Source organism: Ctenopharyngodon idella, chromosome 18, assembly GCF_019924925.1.
Source record: "Ctenopharyngodon idella isolate HZGC_01 chromosome 18, HZGC01, whole genome shotgun sequence".
Classification (NCBI taxonomy): Eukaryota; Metazoa; Chordata; class Actinopteri; order Cypriniformes; family Xenocyprididae; genus Ctenopharyngodon; species Ctenopharyngodon idella.
This window is the reverse complement of record NC_067237.1, coordinates 35,426,643-35,450,379: the sequence shown is the minus strand read 5'-3', so window position 1 is coordinate 35,450,379 and position 23,737 is coordinate 35,426,643. Positions and strand designations below refer to the sequence as shown.

General features: G+C 37.1%; 1 protein-coding gene and 1 long non-coding RNA gene across 4 annotated transcripts in view; one reads left to right on the top strand and one right to left on the bottom strand.

The window, feature by feature from the left end:
• Positions 1 to 23,737, top strand: part of def8 (differentially expressed in FDCP 8 homolog) — a 168,529-nt gene that overhangs the window by 96,817 nt on the left and 47,975 nt on the right. For both annotated transcript variants that reach the window (XM_051871420.1, XM_051871421.1), the window contains 4 exons: positions 5,418 to 5,567; positions 6,788 to 6,929; positions 7,969 to 8,133; positions 8,421 to 8,548. In XM_051871420.1, coding sequence (XP_051727380.1) covers positions 5,418 to 5,567; positions 6,788 to 6,929; positions 7,969 to 8,133; positions 8,421 to 8,548 — 585 coding nt within the window. The remainder of the gene's footprint in view (positions 1 to 5,417; positions 5,568 to 6,787; positions 6,930 to 7,968; positions 8,134 to 8,420; positions 8,549 to 23,737) is intronic.
• LOC127500352 (uncharacterized) lies at positions 8,558 to 22,061 on the bottom strand. Of its 2 annotated transcripts, XR_007926308.1 has the most exons (5): positions 21,832 to 22,061; positions 20,904 to 20,976; positions 19,154 to 19,221; positions 18,991 to 19,041; positions 8,558 to 18,707 (listed from the first exon to the last, which is right to left on the bottom strand). It is a non-coding gene; the product is annotated as an uncharacterized LOC127500352 (long non-coding RNA). The 2 variants fall into 2 exon arrangements; XR_007926307.1 differs by lacking the exon at positions 18,991 to 19,041 and having other exon boundaries at positions 21,832 to 22,059.

Here is a 23,737-nt window from a genome sequence, read left to right as displayed (position 1 = left end):
AGAACCGTCCCTTGTTCCTGCAATCGATGACTGGATTCGCTGTAGCGAGAGGGTGTGGGACAGCGCTCACGTACGTCTACAAAGAGCTGTCAGGAATCAGGAGATTCAAGCCAATCGACGATGTCGCCCACATCCTCCCTACCAACCTGGACAAAGGGTCTGGCTCTCTACACGGGACCTCAAGCTACGGCTACCCAGCAGGAAGCTCAGCCCAAGGTACGTAGGCCCATTCAAGATCTTGAGACAGATTAATGCGGTCACTTATGAGTTAGAGCTTCCTGTTAACTATCGCATCTCTCCATCCTTCCATGTTTCCCTCCTGAAACCGGTCCACCCGGATGCTGACCCCAACGTCGAGAACCACCTCCACCGCTGGACATTGATGGAACCCCGGCATATGCGGTAAAGGAGTTGTTGGACTCCAGACAGACAGGGGGTCAGCTCCAATACTTGGTGGACTGGGAGGGATACGGATCTGAAGAGAGATCCTGGGTAGCCGCTCACGACATTCTGGATCCATCGCTAATTGAGGAATTTTATCGAGCCAGACCCGATCGTCCAGCACCGCGACCACGGGGACGTCCACGTAGAGCGCCAGGAGTCGCTCCTGGGGGGGGGGATTCTGTAACGCCACGCCAGCAGAGGGAGCCCTCTCCCGAGTACTGACTGTATGCCACTCCCTCTGCTTCACTGGTTACTTCCTGTTTGGTGGACATTTAAGTATGGCCTTGCTCCTTGTACTTCGCGAAGTATTGCCAGCCTGTCTGCCTTACCGAGCGTTTTCCCATTGCTATTATTTTGCCTTATTGTGTATGATCATTGCCTGTTTCACCTGTTTACTGCCTTTTGGATTGCCCACTGTTCTGTTGCCTGGATTGGACTGCCTTACTGTGTTTGTACCTCTGCCTGCCTCACGTTTACGATTATTTGCCTGCTGTTTTGGATTTGTTTGCTGTGGATACATTAAACACTGCACATGGATTCTAATGCCGCCTCAGTGTCCTTACAGACAGCTTAAAATGTTATTTGATCTAATGAAAAAAAATATGCAAGATGAAATAAAAATATTTGGCAATATAAATAAAATGATTAACTTTTTCATATAAAAAATTGTGGGGTTTTTTTTTTATAATTAAAAATACATTTTGGAGTTTGACAATTAGCACACACAAAACACAGCTATACAGCATAGTTTAAAACAATGTGGGCAAACTGATGCATTAACGCATTCAGACATTCATAAAAACAGAGACAAACACACTCCCTCCACACACAGCTATCACATAATGGGACATGGTGGACGAGTCAGAATGCTTTACATTTATTGAAACAATAATTTCTTAACACTGAACATTGACTTTCTGTCTTTACTAACCTGTTTCTTGTGGTTTCTCGATAGAATTCATAAAAGTTATTACATTTGCTATGGCTAAATAAATGTTCAGCGATATTTTCCAAATGTCTTCCAAAGATTTTTGAATATTGGCACTTTTTTCTCTCTTTAGTTTTGATATGGCAATTAGTAAATACAGTAAATTTTGTCATGCTGGTGTCACGGAGTCGCAACCATCACAGACACCAATCAGTCCATCATCACAAGATCCGCCCACTCGTTCACTCTCCCCGGAATACTAATTCACCACACCCGCACCTCATCATCGCACTCCATAAAGGCTCACAGAAACTGCACTCTGTTTTCTGGTCTCGTCTGCACACACGTACCGATTCCTTACCTGCTGCTCACCTGTGGACTTGCCTGCTGCCATGTAACTGATCTTCAGTCGATCTTCTGTCGTCTGCTCCCAGCCCTTCCTGTGCCCGTCCTGTTTGTCTGTGTTTACCTGCCAAGAGATACTCTAGTTACTCGTCAGCTAAGTCAACCACTGATTCACTTGAACTGCTATACTTACCATTGCTGCTTCCTGATCCTGTTATATTCTCAACCTGTGAAAACCTCCGTTGTGTGTACACTGGTTTGGTAGTCCCACAAGTAACTTTGTTTCAAGAACTGAAATTCTTTGCAGTAGTCTGTGGCAGTTTATGCAGCAGGTAGATTCTTCAACCAGAAGAGGCATAATCTTTCTAATCCTTTTGAATGTAGGCAGCTGTGTTTTCCTTTCTCTGGAATGTAAGCTGATGGCTGCTGTCAGTGGGAGGCTGGTCGGATAAAAATTCCCCTGTTTTTGTATCAATCTTCCAGTTAAAAAGTTTGTTGGTGCCAAGATTTGTTGTTTGAGCACTGTGCTGATTTGCTGTAGTTAAAATTAGGAGATAAAATATAAAAGCAATAGAGCAAAGCATGGAGCTGTAAGCAAGAGCGTCCGAACAGTAGTGAAGCAGGAAGCAGGAAGGAAGTATATTACTTACCTGTCTGCTGCCTTCTGTTCCGTGACAAGAAGGAGTCAAAGAGTATGTATACAAAGTTCAACATTGAGTCCTCTTGGACCAGAAATATGTTTACTAGGTCAAATATGGATTACTGTCTGAATATTTTAACATCAGAAGGAGTCAATGAATCTATAGAAAGTTAATACCGAGGACTCTTTGGGTCAGAAATATATTCAGTTTGTCAAATATGGACTACTGTGTGGTGAAAAGAATGGCAGAGCAGATGTTTTGTCTTGTCTTCATCAACCTGATCCTGAATCAGAATCTCCAGAGCCCATTCTCCCTTCAGCCATGATCGTCAGTCCTATCCAGTGGTCCATTGATGTCCAGATCACTCAAGCTACCTGCTCCGAACCTGCTCCGCCGGGAGTTCCCGAGGGGCTTCTATGTTCCATCAGCTCTTCGCCAGCCCCTCATGGACTTAGCTCATTCCTTTCCGGGCTCTGGACACCCAGGTAGTAATCGTACCCTCTCGCTCCTACATCATCATTACTGGTGGCCCTCCATGACCCAGGATATCTCCCGATTTGTTAAGAGCTGCTCAGTCTGCACCATAACCAACACCCCACGGAGACTCCCAGAGGGTAAGCTGGTTCCACTTCCTGTTCCACATCGACCGTGGTCCCATCTGGGCATAGATTTTAGGATCTGGTGGTGATGAGGTACTTCCTCCTCCCGAACTGGCTGACAAGGAGGTCATCTATCGGGTCCGCTCCATCCTCGATTCACGGCGACGGGGCAATCAACTGGAATACCTCATCAACTGGGAGGATTACAGCCCTGAGGAACGATCCTGGGTTGCTCGGGATGATGTTCTGGATCCATCTCTTCTCAACCAGTTCCACACTGATCATCCGAATTGCCCAGCACCTAGAGGTTGAGGTAGACCCCGTCGTTGCACATTCCGGACGTCAGGAGCCGCCCATGGAGGAGGGGGTACTGTCACGGAGTCGCAACCATCACAGACACCAGTCAGTCCGTCATCACAAGATCCGCCCACTCGTTTGCTCTTCCCGGAATACTAATTCACCACACCTGCACCTCATCATCGCACTCCATAAAGGCTCACAGAACCTGCACTCCATTATCTGGTCTCGTCTACACACACGTACCGATTCCTTACCTGCTGCTCACCTGTGGACTTACCTGATGCCATGTAACTGATCTTCAGTCATCGATCTTCTGTCATCTGCTCCCAGCCCTTCATGTGCCCATCCTGTTTGTCTGTGTTCACCTGCCAAGAGATACTTTAGTTACTTGTCAGCTAAGTCATCCATTGATTCACTTGAACTGCTATACTTACCATTGCTGCTTCCTATTATATTCTCAACCTGTGAAATAAACTCTGTTTATATATTACTTACTTGTCTGTTGCCTTCTGTTCCGTGACAGCTGGCATGTGTGGAATCTTTTAAACTGTTACCATTAGCCCCGCGTTAGTTTGTGCCCCACACTCCCCTACACTTCCAGAAATCTTACCCTGTGCATGCGAGTCTTTATGGCATCATATTACCTTCATAGATTCATACCTCCTCCTTGGAATGCCTTTGAAGCTTAAAGGGAGATTCGAAACTGATAACGGCCTTTGAGCGCGCATTATCCGAGCACCAGGTCTGTGATTTAGTGTGAAAAAGAGAAAGAGGGAAGGTTTACAAAACCTAAAACACGATCGAGCATCTTGACTGCATCCAAACACAACATACATTAAATTGTCTGAAGCGCCTATGTCTCTTCTATTTGTAAACACAAATAGAAGAGACATATGTGCTTCAGACAATTTATAATGTGAATCTGTCTCTTTCATATTATTATGTATACTAAGTGTTACTGTCCCCATGTCTTTTAATGTCCTCTTGCACTGTTTCCGTTTGCACTGTTTCTTTTGCACAGTCTGCACTACATGTTGTTATATGGCCATAATTCAGTGTACATTTTTACTTAGATTAACTAACCTTTATATAGGCTGTGTGTATATGTTACTCCTTGGTCCTGTGAGGCACAGCATTTCTCTCCTTTTTATGTCTCTACATATAACAGAATAAGAATAAAGCTCACTTGACTTTAAATAATTCGTCCAAAAATGAAAATTCTGTCATAATTTACTTACTTTTCCCACGTTGTTCCAAATTTTAGCTCTTCTACACACGCACACACGCACACACACAGGTTTGTTTTGCTATCAAAGTGAGGACATTCCATAGGCGTAATGGTTTTTAGACTGTACAAACTGTACATTCTATCCCCCTACACCACCCCTACCCCTAAACCTACCCATCACAGGAAACATTCTGCATTTTTACATTTTTAATAAAACATTGTTTGGTATGCTTTTAAAGCTATTTTAAATATGAGGACTAATGAAATGTCCTCATATTTCATGTTTATGTCATAATACCAGTGTAATACCCGTGTCATTATACAAATTTGTGTCCTCATAAATCACAAAAATCCACACACACACACACACACACACACACACACAGTGTGAAAGAGTGAAACAAGTTTGGGCCAGTTGGCAGAATTATACATTACCCGAGAGAAGTCTGTCATTTTCACTGGAAAGTTCAATTAACATTTTGATTAAACATTACAAGGTCGAATAAACTAATAAATAAGTAAATAAACAAACAAACAAACATGCACAGATGATTTTTTGTCCATAAAATGTATAACATATCTTTGTTCTGTTGTATTTGTTTTTGTTCTCACTTGTAATTTGGGCCGATTGGGCCAGCAGAAATATTTTTTAGCTTCGGTTTCTGCAGTGATATATTCATTTTACACTATACATTCATGTCCTTCTTGGAACTTGAAACCTGACCTTCACTGTATAGACAAAACAGGTGAAACATTCTTCACAATATCTTTTTATCATACAGGTTTGGAACAACATAAGGGTAAATGGTGACAGAATTTAATTTTTTTGAATTTAAATCTCTTCATGCAATGAAACCTCTCAGGAAAGTGTTTTATCAAGAGTTGATCATCCTATTTTTTTAAAGCACGGAAATGTGTGGATGTTTGCACAGGGTTCGTTTGTGGCGTCTGATGTAGAGCAGCTGAAACAGGCAATAGAGGAGTGCAAGAGACTGATCCTGGAACTGCCAGAACATTCTGAGAAACAGAAGGACACAGTGGTCAAACTAATCCACCTTCGGCTCAAACTACAGGAACTAAAGGTTTGCACTACCAGTCAAAAGTTGCAGAATATTAATTTCAACAATTAGACCAATTTTCATTTGTTTTTTGTTAAGTTAAGTTGACTTCAGTCAAAACTAATGTTGAGCAAAATGTTTCATTGTCTCTACCATATTAAAATGTAAACATGAATTAAAATATAATGTACACATAACTTTGTACATACTTATTATTTTACGATACAATGTAAGCATCATAAAAAAAAAGTGCAAATACATTAATATGGTACTATACACGTTACATTAGCTGCATTTATATGGACCCTAATAATCCAATTGAAATCAGACTAGTAGCACAGTCGAAGTAAAAAACGTCACATGTAACCACATCAATCAGAATGAATTGGTCAAATCCGATTAAAATTTTATTCGGATTGTAAGGGGCGGTTTAAACATTTTCTAATCCATTTGATAGGACGTGTAAACACTTGATCAGATTGAAAATTGAAACTGGAATGTTCTATGCATGTGCAATGACGTAGAAATGGCATAATGACATATGACACACAGAACGAGCTGTTGTTGTTGAATATAGTGTTATAAATGACACTCAATCTAAAAATCTCCTTCCATTGATCGTATGTAAAGTAGTGCAAGACAGCGTTGTCCCACGTCTCGCTTTGGACTCTCATACACAGACGTCTTATTTTGGGTGCAAGAAAGGGCGTTTTTACTGCTTGATTAGCAGCACGTACAAAGCTTTGTGTGCTTGTCGTCTCCTAATAAAGACTCCTAACTTGCCCCCCCCCCCCAAAAAAAATAAAATAAAATAAAGTCTGCTTTTTAAAACAAAGAAGAGAAGCAATGGTATGAGGGTGGTTAGTATGTGCCAACAGTGGAAAATGCATATATCTGTGCTGTGTGCGCATGCATGAGATGCATGAGATTCTGATTTGAAGCTTCATCAACCCAATCACTGTATTTAGCATTCATAAACCGTATGTTCGGATTCATGAATCTGAATGATTTCATTCCGATTGAAACAAAAGGTGTCCATGTAAACATAGCTAGTGTTACTCTAAAGAATATGTACAGGGTACCTGCTATGTCACTCTGTTAATCAAGGGATCTTTGGCCTGATTTAGATCAAAACATTTTTGTGTTGATGAGAAATATAAATTCATTAAGTGTATCCAAACTGTTGGCTAGTAGTACATAAATTGTGTAATTTTGTGTTTTACTGTTGTGTTGGATGTGAACAGGACCCAGAGGAAGATGAGCCAAACCTGCAGGTTCTATTAGAACATCGCTTCTCAAAGGAGAAGAGCAAGAGTGTGAAACAGACATGTGACAAGTGTAGCACCATCATATGGGGTCTCATTCAGACTTGGTATACCTGCACAGGTTAGACCATCTTAGCTGAACTAATGAAACCAATTTTATTAAGAAGACATATGACTCAGTCATTATTATACTGTAACCGGCACACAAAAGAAAAAAATATTCTGCAGCTCTTTTCCCAGAAAACAACAGCTTAAAGTTCCCAGTGACTGTGAAGCTCCTAAAAGATAAAATAGATCTATTGTATAAAGTACAATAGAACTATCATAAATATCTATATGAAAGTAGTCCATATGACTAGTTCGCTATATTTTAAGCCTTCTGATTATATTTGTGTTAAGAACAAACAGGAATGTAAATGCTTCTTTACTCATAATCTTTCCCTTCCCCCTTTGTATCTTGTCAGAAATCACATTTAGCATTTAAAAAATAGTGCATTGCCTTATTACACATCCATTCTTCAGACTTTTTGATGTTTTAAAAAAAATAGCATTAAAAAATAGCACACATTTTTGGAAAGGTATGATGGTGAGTAAATAATAAGAGACTTTTTTAATGAGATATTTTTGGGTATTTTTTCCTTAGTGTGATTTGTTGTTCACAAAACCTTGGACAAATCTTCAGTAAAGTAATTCACACTTCAGGCTTTTTATTCTGACACTGGGCTGTAATGAATTATTTTAGTCGCTTCAGCACATTCAGATGCTACTGTGATGGCCTGGACATGTTTCTCTGCCTTCACTGCGAGACTCTGGGATAGGCTTCAGCATCACCGCAACCCTACATAGGGCAGGCATTTTGGAGAATGGATGAATGGATGGAATCAGATCTTACTGCGATCTATGGCAGTGGTTCTCAAACCTGTTCTGGAGTACCACCAACCCTGCACATTTTGTATTTCTCCCTCATCTATCACACCTGATTCAACTCATGAGCTCATTAGTAGAGACTGCAAGACCTGAAATGCGTGTGTCAGATATAGGGAGACATACAAAATGTGCATGTACTCCAGGACAGGTTTGAGAATCACTGATCTGTGGGGAACAGAACATAACGTTTGGTTTCAAAACTATCATAAATTGCTTTCCATTTCTCATTCCAGGCTGTTATTACCGTTGCCATAGTAAGTGCATGAATCTTATCAACAAACCATGTGTGAGGTCAAAGGTCAGCCATCAGTCTGAGTATGAACTCAACATCTGTCCTGAGGTCGGTCTAGACAAACAGGATTATAGATGTGCTGAGTGCCGGACACCCATCTCTTTGCGTGAGTCTTTTTCCAAAGATACATCACGACTTCTTTTGCTTTTCTGCCATTTATCTTTGTCCCTGATGATGACACAAATGTAAACAGATTTTTGTTGTTGTTGTTTGATGAACTCTTTATGTGATTGTTGTCAGAAGTGTTATATTCAGGGTTGTATGATTGCTATAGAATATGAAAAAAATAGTTATTGAAATAAATCTAATCTAATAAATAACTTAGATATTTAGACTTCCCTTTTGGCACAGGAAGTAGTCTAATGTTGTGTTGTGTTGTGTTGTGTTGTGTAGGGGGTGTTCCTAATGAGGCACGGCAGTGTGATTATACGGGTCAGTATTACTGCAGCAGCTGCCACTGGAATGACACAGCCATCGTTCCAGCTAGAGTCATACACAACTGGGAGTTCGAGCCTCGTAAGGTACACTAACACTTAATCCTAGTGAGAAAATATACTGAATCCTAGTGAGTTATCTTGTTGCTACCTTCTAAGGCAACATCTTGACTGAAATGGAACTTCGTAAGTGGCTAATTTGGAACACTCTACAAAGGCAGAAAATACCACATGGCACACACGTCACAGAACATTGGAGACTTGACTATTGATTTCAATAGAGTTTGCGTTAGCACGTTGCAAAGCTAATGGCAAATGCTATATTAAGTAGAGACAGACCCGAAGACAAATATCTTATTTGGAAAGGCATGAATAATGACTTCAAAATGAGTAATGAATTCTCCCAAATAATACAAAAAATACTTGTTAGGCTGTAGACATGTGCTGATATACGGTAATATGATATATCATGATAACGAACATGCACAATATTGTTATCGTGGGCACTTAATACAGTGAATAATTATTTATTATAATTATTCAGATTTTTAGAATTCATTTTAAGGATACTTTTCCCATCACCCGGTTAAAATGCACAACACCGCTGTATGCTGTGTCAATGAGCCATGCGCACTCTGATGTAAACAAACCCAACATGGATGAGAAGCACATGGTGGAATAAGTGAAGGAGATGCACTGAATGAAAATGCACATTCACTCTCTGACAGCAGATGGTGCTTATGAAACAGCAGAAATGCATCCGCTATCCCAGTAACCCTGTAAACAAAGCAGCTGCACTTTCTTTTTCTAAACAGTGTTTAAGTGTTTTAAACAGCTATTCAGATTTTTGTATTCACACTGGTGTTCATCGTAGCACCAAATACTTAAATATTAGATACTTAATAGTCCATTTATTTTCAAACTTAAACATTTTTACATTTTAATCTGGTCTACAACATGCCCTAGATATTGATTGAAAAGGTTCTGATTCTTTATTATTGTTCGGTAACACTTTACAATAAGGCTCCATTAGTGAAGATTAGTTAATTCATTAGTTAGCATAAACTGTCAATAAACAATACTTCTAAAGTATTTATTAGTTTTAGTTTATGTTCACTTCAGCATTTAATAACACATTATTTGGTCCCACTTTATATTAGGTGGCCTTAACTACTATGTACTTACATAAAAAAAAATAAGTTAACTAATGATACGTTATTGTAAAGTGTTACCTATTGTTCTTTATAATTCTTTTGCGCTTTAATCTGTTTGAAACATTTGTTTACTTTATACATTTGTGTATTATGTATTGCTTTATTGTATTTAAATGTTTAGAGTTCTTTTGTTATAAGAAAAAAAAATTATTAAACCTGCATGACAGCACTTTTTTGCAACTTATTCAATATCGTGATAATACTGTATACCGTGATTAAAGCTTCAGCAATAATCGCAACATGAAAATTTGATACTGTCACATGCCTATTAGGCTACACTTCACTATGACTGAAGTGTAAACTTTATGAATAAAAATGTTATAATTTCGCAGAGTAAGATTTCAAGTTCAAATTGGATGGCCAGTTTGCTGCTTCGTTTTATTGGGCACATTGTTGTGCATTTACAAAAGGGTGTGGTTGTAGGTAATGCAGCCTTTTTAAAATCTTGCCAATCATTTATTCTTTTGTGATAAACATTTTTCTGACGAGAAGGGACTCAGAGATGACAGAGAGGATCCAAATGCAGAAAACCCAATGAAGTAATAATTAAATTAGGCCTGTCAAGCAATTAAAATTTAATCGCAAACTAATTACACATCAAATTTGGCTGAGAAATTACCCCCAAAAGATAATTGAAGTCATTATTGTGTTAAATGAGAAAAGCGTTAAATAGACATTACAAAAAGTAGCTTTAGAAAGAAATATTTTATTTGATTCAACATAGAAATTATTATACATAAACTTTTAGGCTACAAGGGCCATGATTTTTTTTTTTTTCAGAAGCTGCATCTGAATTGGTATTTAGATATATTTACAGACCAAAACAGTTTGTTTACCAACATTCTTCAAAATGTCTTCTTTTATGTTACGCAAAAGAAAGAAAGTCATACAGGTTTAAAACGACACGAGGGTGAATAAATGTAAATAAACAGAATTTTTATTTTTGGGCAAACTATACCCAAAATGTCTAAATGAGTAAGTCATTGAGTCATTCATTCATTTGATTCGTTCAAACGGCTGATTCATTTAGGAATGAAGTAAATGGCTCTATTTATGATTGGGCCATTGAATCATTGGTTCACAGATTGATTTGGAACAAAAACAGCACTTGAGCAGAACGACATAATCCTCAGACAAATGTAACGTTGTGACATTATTTACAAGCTGTTTTAATGGTGTCTTTCCGCGGTTGAAACACTGATTGAGTGATTACATGAGACATTATATATTTCAGTAAGTTGTCCTGTTTCTTTCAACATACCTTCTGATGTTCATTCATGTTTATTTGGTTCTATAACTAGTAGTAAAGTGGAAGAGATGATCAGTTCATGTGCCGCTTGAACTGAGGCACTACAGCTATCTGTCATGCCAAATTAAAGATTCACAAAACCACATTTATTGTTTGAATTCCATAGTAAAGTTGACAGAATTTAGAAGCTGAGACTTTTTCATATCAGAAGTAACCTGCTCTGTCTTCATAGTCATTGCGTTGTTAGTGTGCTCTATGCTTTGCAATGTATTTTTCACTGCGTAAGAAAATAGACATTTGGCGTGAGGACAGGTTGGCAGCACTGCATATGACAGCATTTTTTGTAGTTATGTTAAACTTTCCCACTGAACTTGGGAGTGCTGAAACCAAGACGGCCATCGCTGCTGTGGTCTGTAGTAGACTGTAGTCCCTCCATGCATCCCAAAAAAATGTATAGGGGTCTCAGTGAATCCGTTCATCATTCATTCATTTTTTATTTAATATTGAAAGTAGAAAAATGAGAAAACAATTTTTCATTTTTAGAGGTACAAAATTAATAAAAGGCTTGATTATTTGATAAATATTTGAATATGTGCATGTGGTGGCAATGAAATGCCCCTTTCCGCTGATTGGCCAACCAAAAGATCAAACCGTGCCATCATCAGTTGTTGCCATCACTGCTACAGATTTTTAAAGTATTTACATTTCATTTCTTTCTCATCAATCAACCAGACTAACAAATGGCTTTACACAAACCATACCGGGACAAGGCTTTCTTATGTAGGCATAAATTCACTTACGTGTGAAATGGCGTCAGATGGGTATGGCAGGGTGTGATGGCTGCCAAGATTTTCGCTTAATAATTTGTTTGTTTCTCACCAAACCCTACAGTATACTTTCAGGACACTTGTAATATATGGAATGAGTTGCATAGGATTATTTTATGACACGTTTGCATCCGCTTAAAAAAGTACTTTATGAAAATCACTATTCTATTCTCTGCCATTAAATGGGCAAGCATGAGCAGGAAACTTTATTTCTTTTTTGTGTCCCATATATGTGTGTGTATGTATGTATATATATATATATATATATATATATATATATATACAGGATATGTAAGGGGATAGAATATACAGTTTGTATAGTATAAAAACCATTAGGCCTATGGAGAGTTCCCATAAACAACATATGCCAACGTGCGTGTGTGTGTGTGTGTGTGTGTGTGTGTGCTTTATGTATTTGTAAGCATTTTAAGGAAAACTGAATATGAATGCAATTAATGTCTAGCAAAGGTTGGCTTAAAGCACTTAATTAATGACATTTTAAAGGAACAATTCCTTACTACGAGCTAAATAAACAGTAATAACTGTGTTAATTACAGTGACAATAAATGATGAAGAACTCACTATTTGCTTTAAGGCATTTTCTTTTGACATACACAAAAGTAAAGATCTCAAAAACGCAAGGAGTCAAAAGAATCTGATAAAAACTTTTTACATTTTTAGAAATAAAAAAAAAAAAATCATATTTGGACATTCTCATGCTGAAAAACTGCTGATAAAAGACAAAAAAAAAAAAAAAAAAATTATAATTTTACATTTTTCTTATTTGACATGTATGGAAGCCCATTTCCTCCACATAAGAAAACATAAAAAGTCGAAATTATGACTTACTAAATCAAAACTATGACTTACTAAGTTGAAATTATGACTTTAAAAGTCATAATTATGAGATAAAAAAAGTCAATATTATGACATACCAAGTCAAAATTATGAAATTATGACTTGCTGCTTATTGATCTGACGCGACCCGACCCGAGACAACGGAATAAATTGTGAACACATTAAGGTGTATTTTAAACGTGGTTTAACTAATGATGAAATTTAGCAGAACAATATTGAATAGCTCTGATCAAACACACTCTTTTCAGATTTTAAGCAAGAACAAGCTTTGGTGCAGAAAGAACAAAATAGTTGTGGCTGCATGAGGTGGCAGTTTTCATTGAACAACTTCAAACCTCGGATCAATGTCATGGTTTACTGGATGCACCAAAAATATTGGTTGAATGGTATTGTAACTGATAGGTTACAAAAATAGGTTAACTGATAGTGCGAGTTCTGCTGCGGAACAGTTGAACTTGCAACAGGAAGTTGTGATCAGGCAGCAGTTTTCATTACATAGTAAATATAGCCTACTCCTGTGAAAATGATCTTGTATGTTTCAATTAATGGTGCACATGACAAATTCAACCAGAGTACCTCTTTTATTTAATCAGAATCAGAAAGAATCAAAAAGAGCTTTATTAACAAGTATGTTTGCACACACAAGGAATTTGTTTTGGTGACAGAAGAAGCTTCCAGTACACAGAGACAACAGCAGTATACAGATAGTAAAATAAAAAAATAAAGAATAAAGATAAATGAATAAGAAACACATGTGTATATATAATATATAAATAAACAAAAATAGACAAATTTGTAGGTGTGCTATATACAGAATAGAACAGAATAACGGAATGGAGTAAGAAGTATAAGGTTATTGTCAAATAAATATAGCTAAGTGGTATTGCACAAATTTATCATTGCCCAGTGGAAGCATTTAACTGTTCATGCCTTACTTACTCTATATCTATTTAAAAGCACGGAGAAAGATGACAGATAATGTTTGCATCTGAGATTTAATGGTAGGCAATGGCTAGCCTCTTAATTTATTAGAATTTATAACAGATTAAAGATATAGATCAATTAATTTATTATTTCAAATATTATCAACACCGAGCACATGGAGGGCAAGAAAATTAATTATCAAATGAAATCTTGCATTACACCATATTGTGATGTGTTATTATGGAAATATAATCCCCAGGAGCGGGGGAAATCCAAGATGGCGGAGTGAGCAGAAGAATTTATGCAGGCTCTGATAAATTAGTTTAATAATGTCCTAAAATTGATACCTCTGGCAAAGAAACCTACCAGAAGTGTAGAAATTACATCCATCATTATCTGAATTTTGGTTTTGGTGTACTACCTATAAAGAGTCCCTCCATTTCTTTAAATTTATACGAGATGGCAAATCAAGCCGATACCGGACAAGCCGACCATGAATATAACATGAGCGCTCTCATGGAGGCATGTGACGAAGAAGTAGTTGAAGCGATGATGGAAGAAACTGCCAAAGTAAGACATGAACACACACCTGTGCCCAGTCCGAACCCCAACAAAGTAAGAATACAGGAGAAAGTCAAAAGTAAACAAGCTGATGAAATCACAAACGAAGTGATCTTTGACGCAATTCAAACTCTAATTAAGAGATTTTATGAGCAGGATCAGAGACTGAAAATTATCGAAAAAAGAATGGAGGAAAATGCACACGCAATTACAAAGAGAACAAAGAAGACATTGCAAGAATGAAAGAGGAAATAATGGATTTGAGGAAGGAGAACGTCTCACTAAAACAACAGTGTTTGGAGCAAGCCAGATACAAGAGAAGATGGGATCTCAGACTAATCGGCCTCCCAGAAAAAGAAAAAGAAGACACAAGAGAAGTAGTGATTGGAATCCTTACCCGGGTGATTCCGTTGTCAGTGGAGAAACTCCGGGGGTCGGTGGATACAGTGCATCATTTGGGAAAGAGGAACAACGCCGCTACTAACAAGTTACCCAGGCCAGTGATCATTCAATGAATCGAATGTGCGTTATTTGGAAGAAAGTCGAGGTGACTGACTTTAGCCCACTAATTCTATTAGAGTATTGCTCTATACAGTGGGTCCCCCGTTAACCCGGAATTTCAGAATGAAATTTGGCTTTTCTATCGTAACATTTACAAATCTAAATACAAAAAGGTGGATTGTGATTCTTTATTTGAAAATATTAGAGGTAATATCAAAAAATTAAACGAAGAAGACAAAATTTTAATTGACGATGAGTTGACTTTAGCGGAAATGGATGTGGCATTAAAACAAATGAAAAACAGCAAATCACCAGGTATCGATGGTTTGTCAACAGAATTTTAAAAAAAAATTTGGAAGGATATAAGGAAATTATTATTTAATGATTACATTTTTAGAATGTATTCAGAAAGAGAGTGTATCACCTACAATGAGAATAGGATTAATAACCTTGCTGCCTAAATCCAAGAAACTGCATGAGTCTCTTTCCTTTTAAGATTTTGTAGATGCTTCATTTTTTATTTATTTTTATATAATTTCATTTAATTTCCTTGTAACCCCCCTTAAAGGATTGAAGATTGTGCTTTTGTTTATTGTACTAACATGCTGTTGTTTATTTTGTACACATGAACCTATCTAAGCATAGGTCTATATGCAGATATACAAATGGAGATTTAATTACTTGTCATTTGTGTATATTTTCATATGCATGTTGCTGTTCCCTGCTTGAATTTGTATATTGAAGTTGTTCAATAATAAAAAAAAAATATATATATATAATACCAAGAACAGCACCACCCTCAGGTAACTGTATGTACCGACAGAGCATAGGTTAAAAGCCACATCTATTTTGTTCTATCTGCGGCAAAGCTTGTTTTTGATCATTTCGATTTAGTTATGTCATAATTTCGACTTTTTATCTCATAATTATGACTTTTAAAGTTATTTTTTCTTATGTGTCGGAAATGGGCTTCCATAGACATGCAGGAACTCAGGAAGGAAATAAGGTAGGAGGACAATTCTTTTTTTGTTAAGTTCTCATACATGTGAGCTGCATCTGGAATAATTTTGTGGTAATAGCATAAAGTAATCAAAAGTTACAGCATTTGAAACCAAGGTAGTCTTTTTGTTTAGCCCTTGACACCTACAGTTCATGAGATCTGGAAAATTGCTATTTTGGCCAATAACTTTTGAACAGTTTGTCAGAAAATCATGATCTTGATGTCTATGGATTCCTTGGGTCATGCCGAATCAGCGGATAAGTTGTCAACATTGGATGAAACAAGTGTCCGCCATTTTGAATTTTGTCATAAATTGCAATAACTTTTAAACTATTTGACATATCTTCACAAGAATTGGTACATATCATCATCAGAATGTCCTGAAGGTACCTAAGAAGTTTCAACACAGCGCCACCTAGTGTTCCACAGGTATAATGATTTTTGCAAAAACGCTTATAACTTTTGAAAACATTTTCCAAAATGTTTATGCTTTATGTCATTTTATTCCCTGGCTTATACCTATTCCAACGATGTGTCATTTGTCATTTTCCTTAAATGTACCTGTCTGCCATATTGAAATAAATGAAAAACAGTTTTTTCGCTACTCCTCCCACAAATTTTGTCCAATTTTGTCCAAAATCGGCTCAGATGATCTTTGGACTGAGCCGCACAGAAATGACTTTTTTGATATTCACTACCATTCCTGAGATATTTGTCTCTGAATGTGACCTTGCCTCTGTTTGTTGTCTTATGCTAGTTAGCTTAGCATTCTAATTGGTTGTTTTGTAAAAAAAAAATTCTGTTCCAGATATCGAGTGTTTCCTAGAATGATCTAAACTAAAATTAATAAATATAACGTGGTGCATTCTTATTAAAAACATCTTCATTGTGAGATCATTCTCACATGAACTAATGATGTTTGGCAGGTGTGTGTAAGGGTCTGCACAGTGGAGCAATGAGTTGAGTGTCAGTCACCAGATCCATAGACTGTGTGTTCAAGTCCCGTGTAGGGCAACTTTTAAATTGTTTGTAATGTCATTTCAATTCCTTTATTATCCCAATAAGTACTGCACTAGTCTTTCTTCTTCTGATTAGAATTAAATCTATTTTTGTTCATTCTGTGTTCATTTTCATCTCAGCTTCTGGTCTTTTTTTCCCTTCCTGCTCCACATTGCGCTACAACCCAGACATTTTTCTTATTATTTCTTATTCTGTTCATTTTGAGTTCATTCTCACCTCTACTTCTAAACCACCTTTTTTCATGTACATTCAATTCCTGCTGTTTTTGCTCTTCTTGCTCCTCACTGTGCTACAACCCAAACAGTTTGCTCATTATTTCTTATTTCATTTTTCTCATTATTATTTCTTATTTTCAATGCCTTTGGTGCTTGGCCCCGCATATATTTTTAGGGGCCAAGCACCGAAGGTGTGGAGGCACCTATTGTAATCGTTAGTTTTCTTATTATTATTATTGTACCTGTTGGCGTTCTTTTTTTTTTTAACTATTATTCTTCTTCTTCTTCCGCTCTGGAAGTCTATGGCAGCCCATAGAACCGTATGGTAAAAAGTTGTGAAATTTGGTACACAGTTAGGGACAGTCTGATCTATGTCCATAGCAAATTTGGAGTCTCTATCTCAATCCCTCTAGCGCCACCAGCTGTCCAAAGTTGCACTCATGTTTATGTTAATAACTTTTGAACCCTATCAGCAGAGTCCAGCCAATCCCTCATTAACAACTAAATATCACTTGTTTAGATATTGATTATACACAAAATGAATAGTTGTTAATAAGATAGACGTGGTTTGTCATTGGTAAAATGAGAATCAGAATATTGTCTCAAATTATGCATGTGCTGTATAATATATAGTATTATTGTAGCAAAACTGAGCACCTGTGACAGTGGAATTTGTAGAGAATATTTCAGTAGTCACTGAGAAAATGTATTAGGATTTGCAAACTTGTAGTTTTCTTTTCTCTCTCACAAACACAACAGTTAAATTTGTACTAATCTTATTCTACGAATTCAAATTATTAAACTCATAGGCTCAAATTTTTGCTGATCATTCAAATAAATGACCTGTAATGAAAAAATCCTATCATCCATAAAAATGGCTTCTATCCCTCTCTAACATAGTCTTAAATATTAATTGTAAAATAGTAGCATTTATAATAAATAATTGGCTATTTTTCATTTCTTGCCAAAACCATAATTCTACAGTGCAAGGCAATTTCAGGGTGGTGCTGTGTTGATTACTGATTGATTAATAACGACAAGAGTATGTTTATCACTGGATAGAGCACGTGTTTGAGTGGGATGTCACATACTGATGTGTCATATGTGAGATCTCGCATATCAGTTCACAAATAAAATTTGTCAACGACTTCACACTTTTGATACAGGTGTGCCGCAACTTTAGAATAAAGGTGCGGTCACACTACGCTTTTCATTCCATTGACCTCCATTCATATGCACACAAATGCAGGAGACCAGACACGCAAGCTCATGCAAAAAGTTTGGTTTGGAACTCTGACCTGCGAATTCACATCACACGACTATGTGTAAAGAGTACAAAATCGCTACATGTAGGTGTGACCTCCTGGCTAAATTAAAAAATAAAATTTAGTAAAGTCGAGTAGACTGTATATTTTTATATTTTGAATATACTATTTGTTAAATGTTGAATTCATGTTTATAAAAAGACTCTGCAGACGTCATATCACGCCAGTTACAGTGTCTGAAGAAATTTTGCATGCTCAAAGTAGTGTGTCCGCAGCTTAAATGTGAGCATATGAATATCTTAATTTCTGTTTCGAAGAATAGGACTTGTGCACCACCAGAAAAGAATTTGAAAAGGTTTAACTGTTGTGTTGTTTGTAAGAGAGAAAGAGAGAGAAAAGTTTGCAACTTCTAAAAAACATTGTGTGATTATTCTTTACAACTAGAAATCCCAGTGTCACAGGTGCTCAGTTTTGCTATAGTAATACCCTCTCAGAACATGGTAGTAATCAGCCATCCATGCAAAAGCAGAGGTCGGTGTGGTGTACTGTTGATACATCTGTCCAGGCCAAGATCTGATGTCTTCATGCCTTCAGCTGGGGATCCCAGAGACCCTGCAATAAAAATAGTAGAGTTCAAAATCCATTGAACATGCCCATTACAAAGTATCGCATGGTAACATAAATCAACATTCCAGGTTCAATTTAACTTTAGCTCAATAGACGGTATTTGTAGCATAATATTGCCCAAAAGAAACAGTTTTGACTTGCACTCTGAATATTCCTTTAATATGGCTTTTTTTTTTTTGAGAGGCCTTGTCACATTTTCTTCTATAAGTAATTTTTATTCAAAATGAATGATTAATATAAAATATAAAGAATTCATGCATTTACAAACCTCATTTGGATAAATATGATGGTTTACACAGGAAAGCCTGTCAGTTATGGGCTGTAATGAAAAAGAAAAGATACATAACATATATACCTATCAAAATAGACTAATACAGATAGACTAATACAGTCTCTTGATCTGGGTAGTGGCAGCTATTGGGGAAACTCACCATCTTCATGGCATCAAGGCCTTTGTCCTGAAGAATCTCAGCGCCAAACGCTGGGGATCACATCTCATCTGGTAACAAGAGCACAGCCATAATTGTAAAAACTCTAATGACATCTTTACCCCGTGATATTGCATTGGTGATTCAATTCATACATTTTAGAGGCTGAGTATGAGCAGTGTGTAAGCTGACCAGATTTATGTGAAAAATAACTTAAATGCCTAAAGTTGTTGACCCCCTGAACCAGTCAGCATTTAAAGTATTTAAGTGTTTGGTAACACTTTACAATAAGGTCAATTAATTAACCTTAGATACTAATACATTATTAAAATTTTGTTAACATTAGTTTATGCACTGTGAACTAACATGAACAAATAATGAACAACTGTATTTTCATTAACTAACATTAACGAAGATTAGTAAATACAGCAACAAATGTATTGCTCATAGTTCGTTCATGTTAGTTAATAATTAACTAATGTTTAACTAATGAAACTTCTTGTAAAGTGTTACCAAATATTTAGTAAAACGTATTTAAGAATGTATCAGTAAAAAATACATACAAATAAATAACTCAAAAAAGACCTAGAGAAAATATATTAATGACCATAACATCCTGTTATCATAATAGTTTATCATAAATACAAACAATATAACATTATTTGTCACCTAATCTCATTTCGCTTATTATTTTACCCTAAAGGCTTTTCACAGACACTCTCACTGAAACAACCAGGGGTTAAAAGGTTAGTTCACCCAAAAATGAAAATTCTGTCATTTATTACTCACCCTCATGCCGTTCCACACCCGTAAGACCTTCATTCATTTTCGGAACACAAATTAAGATATTTTTGTTGAAATCCGATGGCTCCGTGAGGCTTACATAGGGAGCAATGACATTTCCTCTTTCAAGATCCATTAATGTACTAAAAACATATTTAAATCAGTTCATGTGAGTACAGTGGTTCAATATTAATATTATAAAGCGACGAGAATATTTTTGGTGCGCCAAAAAAAAAAAAAAAATATCGTGATAGCCGATTTCAAAACACTGCTTCAGGAAGCATCGGAGCGTTATGAATCAGCGTATCGAATCATGATTCAGATCGCATGTCAAACTGCCAACGGCTGAAATCACGCTCCGAACAGCAGATTCGATACACTGTGCTCATTGTGCTCCGATGCTTCATGAAGCAGTGTTTTGAAATCGGACATCACTAAATAAGTCGTTATTTTGTGTTTTTTGGCGCACCAAAAATATTCTTGTCGCTTTATAATATTAATATTGAACCACTGTACTCACATGAACTGATTTAAATATGTTTTTAGTACCTTTATAGATCTTGAGAGAGGAAATGTCATTGCTCCCTATGAAGGCCTCACGGAGCCATCGGATTTCAACTAAAATATCTTAATTTGTGTTCCGAAGATTAACGAAGGCCTTACAGGTGTGGAACGGCATGAGGATAAGTAATAAATGACAGAATTTTCATTTTTGGGTGAACTAACCCTTTAATAGACAATAAGGTAGTTACTGTTAGCAATTAAGGGTGGATATCAGGTAGGATTTAGGAATATGGTTGTAGAATAAGTTCATGCAGAATAAGGCATTAATATCAGCTTTATAAGTAATAATAAACAGCCAATATGCAAGCTAATAAGCAACTAGTTTAAAGTGAGAATTGTTCCCCATACCGTTACCCTTTGTGAAAAAAATGCGTATGAAGTTATTTAATGAGCTTTCTCAGTTCACCTGAGTTTCCTAAAGTAAAAGTTACTCCTGTCAGCAGCTCTTCCCCTTTCCGGTGTTGTAGATTTGTTCACTCCTGAAATCACAGAACATTTTTTCTTCAATGTGATTGGTATTAAATTATTAAACATTAAATGTAATCGAGGTAATTTGTTTACCATGAAAGATCATTTCATTTCGTTTCATTTGATTTTCACGCTTCCTGTAAGGGATGTCAGTACAGCAGTTTAAATAAGTTAGCTCACTTCCAATTACCCATTGACAAATTACCAACAAAACCTTAACAAAACTATCAGAGCCTCTATTCTAACATAAAGATGTGATTAAAAACGCAAACTTTCATAAGAGCTCAGTATATTAGCCAAACAGTTCTGAAAACGGTTATGCTAACGGACTTTTTCAAAGAAAATAAACTATTTCAGTAAAGTAAATATTCGACAGAAGCGTGTCAATTACAGGTAAGAAACGTATCCAGAACAGTTTTACATTATTTATGTGATTTTGGGGACTAAACTCACCCGAAAGCAGAGAAAACAACAGCGAGAGACGGAGATTTTGCAGCTTGTCCGTTACTGCTGTGCCGCCCGTTACCATGGTAACTCATCCAGTGTTTGAATCAAAACGCGCGCGCCCATTAAAACACGTCAAAGTCACGCAGCATTTACATAAATAAACATCTACCATTACCAGTTTATGACCTGATCCGTTTATTTTGCGGAGGACGAGATATGTTCAGATAATTTGGCTACTTACAAAAACTTTTCTGAGCTAAACAAGCTGGGCTGACTTAGCATTCCGCTGCTCATCTGGCCCTTCGCCTCCGAGAAATTGTGATTACAAACTGCCTGTAGTAAACCGAGTGCCTTAGTAACTTTTAAGTGTCACAGAATTAACAAAAGATTTTTCTAATTCACTTAAAGTGAAAACTTACCTGAAAACCACAGATGTCGCCGGAGTCGCCATTTCTCTCGTCGGTTGCAGAGATGAATGGTCACGCGCAAACAGATAAGCGCGGCATCGGCCTGCAGTCGTGATCCGACCCAAAGCCGACGAGCTGGAAATAGAGCACTGACTGAAGAGACGCGCCTATGCCTGGCCGATCCTTATTAGATGTTATAGATATGAGCCCAACGTTCCGCTATGGGGCCGATGTCGGCCACATGTATGTGTGCTATCTGGGTTCTGATAGGTTTGTCCAAAAATCATAACTTTGGTCTCATAGGATTCACGGCATCATGCCGAGTCAAATGACATCCAATTTTCCCATATCGGCCATTTTGGCCGTTGGCCATTTTGAATTTTGTGGTAAATTGCTGTATTTTACGAACACATTTGCATATCGTTATGAAACTCGGTATGGGTCATCAGCACAATGACCTGAAGGAGCCTGAGAAGTTTCGGACCAGCGCCACCTAGTGGAGAATTTTTTTTTTCATATGCTTATAACTTTTGATCTGGTTGGCTTATTTTCCTTAGACTCCTGAATCCTTGCCGAGTCCAACAATACCAAACATGCTAGGTTTCGACTTACGGTTTGTGCGGCATGGTGATTTAGCGCTTAAAAAACGATTGCGAATATCTTTGAAACCGTTAGTCCGATCGAGACATAGGAAATGTATGTCAAAATTTTGATAGGAAGTGTCAAAAAAATCAAAACAAAGTCGTCCATGGATCATTTTTTATGATCTCTTACATGTAAATGTCTATAACTCCAAAACAAAATGAGATATTTGCACCAAATTTGGTACACACATGTATGGGGTCACCATGAGGACACATAAAAAAGTTGGTGGGATTGTGCCTCTTGGTGGCGCTATAATTGAATAAAACATGAAATTTACATTAACTACAATACAGTATTATGATAAAAAATGCTATATTATATGAATGCATTGATGTACCATTACGAAACTCAGGATGTGGCATCGGCATCATGCTCTGAAGGTACACAATAGATTTTGAGACAGCGCCTCCTTGTGGTCAAATTTTATAACGAAACATTTAAAAAATGCTAATAGCTTTATATAAATGTGCCCTATTGTAATGAGACTGGTCTTATTAGATTCCGTGGGTCATGCTGAGAACATTGATGCCAATTTTGTCATAGTCAGCATAACTAAGTCTCCACTACTTTGATTTTCTTTAAAATCACACTTTTTTAAACTCCTCCTAGACCACTGGGCCAATTTTCACCAAAATTGAATCGTATCATCTTCAGACCATGCCGGCAAAAACTTATGGATTTCATGTTGATAGACATAATCATTTTCCTATACTGCAGCAACGAATTAGAGGCATGTTGCCAAAATCACTGTTCAGTCTGTATCTCTGCAATGCTTTGACATATTGACACCAAACTTTGCAAGTGTCATTGTGTAAGGCTCCAGCTTGTAATGACTCTCCCAACCACTAGCTGGCACTGACACTTATGCCATGTAATGACTCTCCTAGCCACTAGGTGGCCCCAGCTTTTGTAGAATTCATTGTATTGCTACTCATTAGGACTTGATTTCTCCCACCTGTGGGTCATTATCTTGTTTGTGTTTGCCTATTTAAGCATGCCTCTTTCTTTCAGTTGTGTTCAGTCTTGAGCCTACTATGCATGTGTATCCTTGCCAAGAAAGCTAAGTCTGTCGAGTTTTTGGATTTGTCTTTTACTCATCTTTTGTTTTTTGTATTTTTTCTGCGGAAGCACGGCTTCCTTTTTGTTGTACTATTGAACTTGGACTCTTCAGTAAAACACTTTTTGTTCAGTCATCTAAGCCTGCATGTTATTCTTCTGCCCTTGGGTCCATCTGTTATTTGTCATCCACCATAGTTCAGTGGTAAAGAGGCAG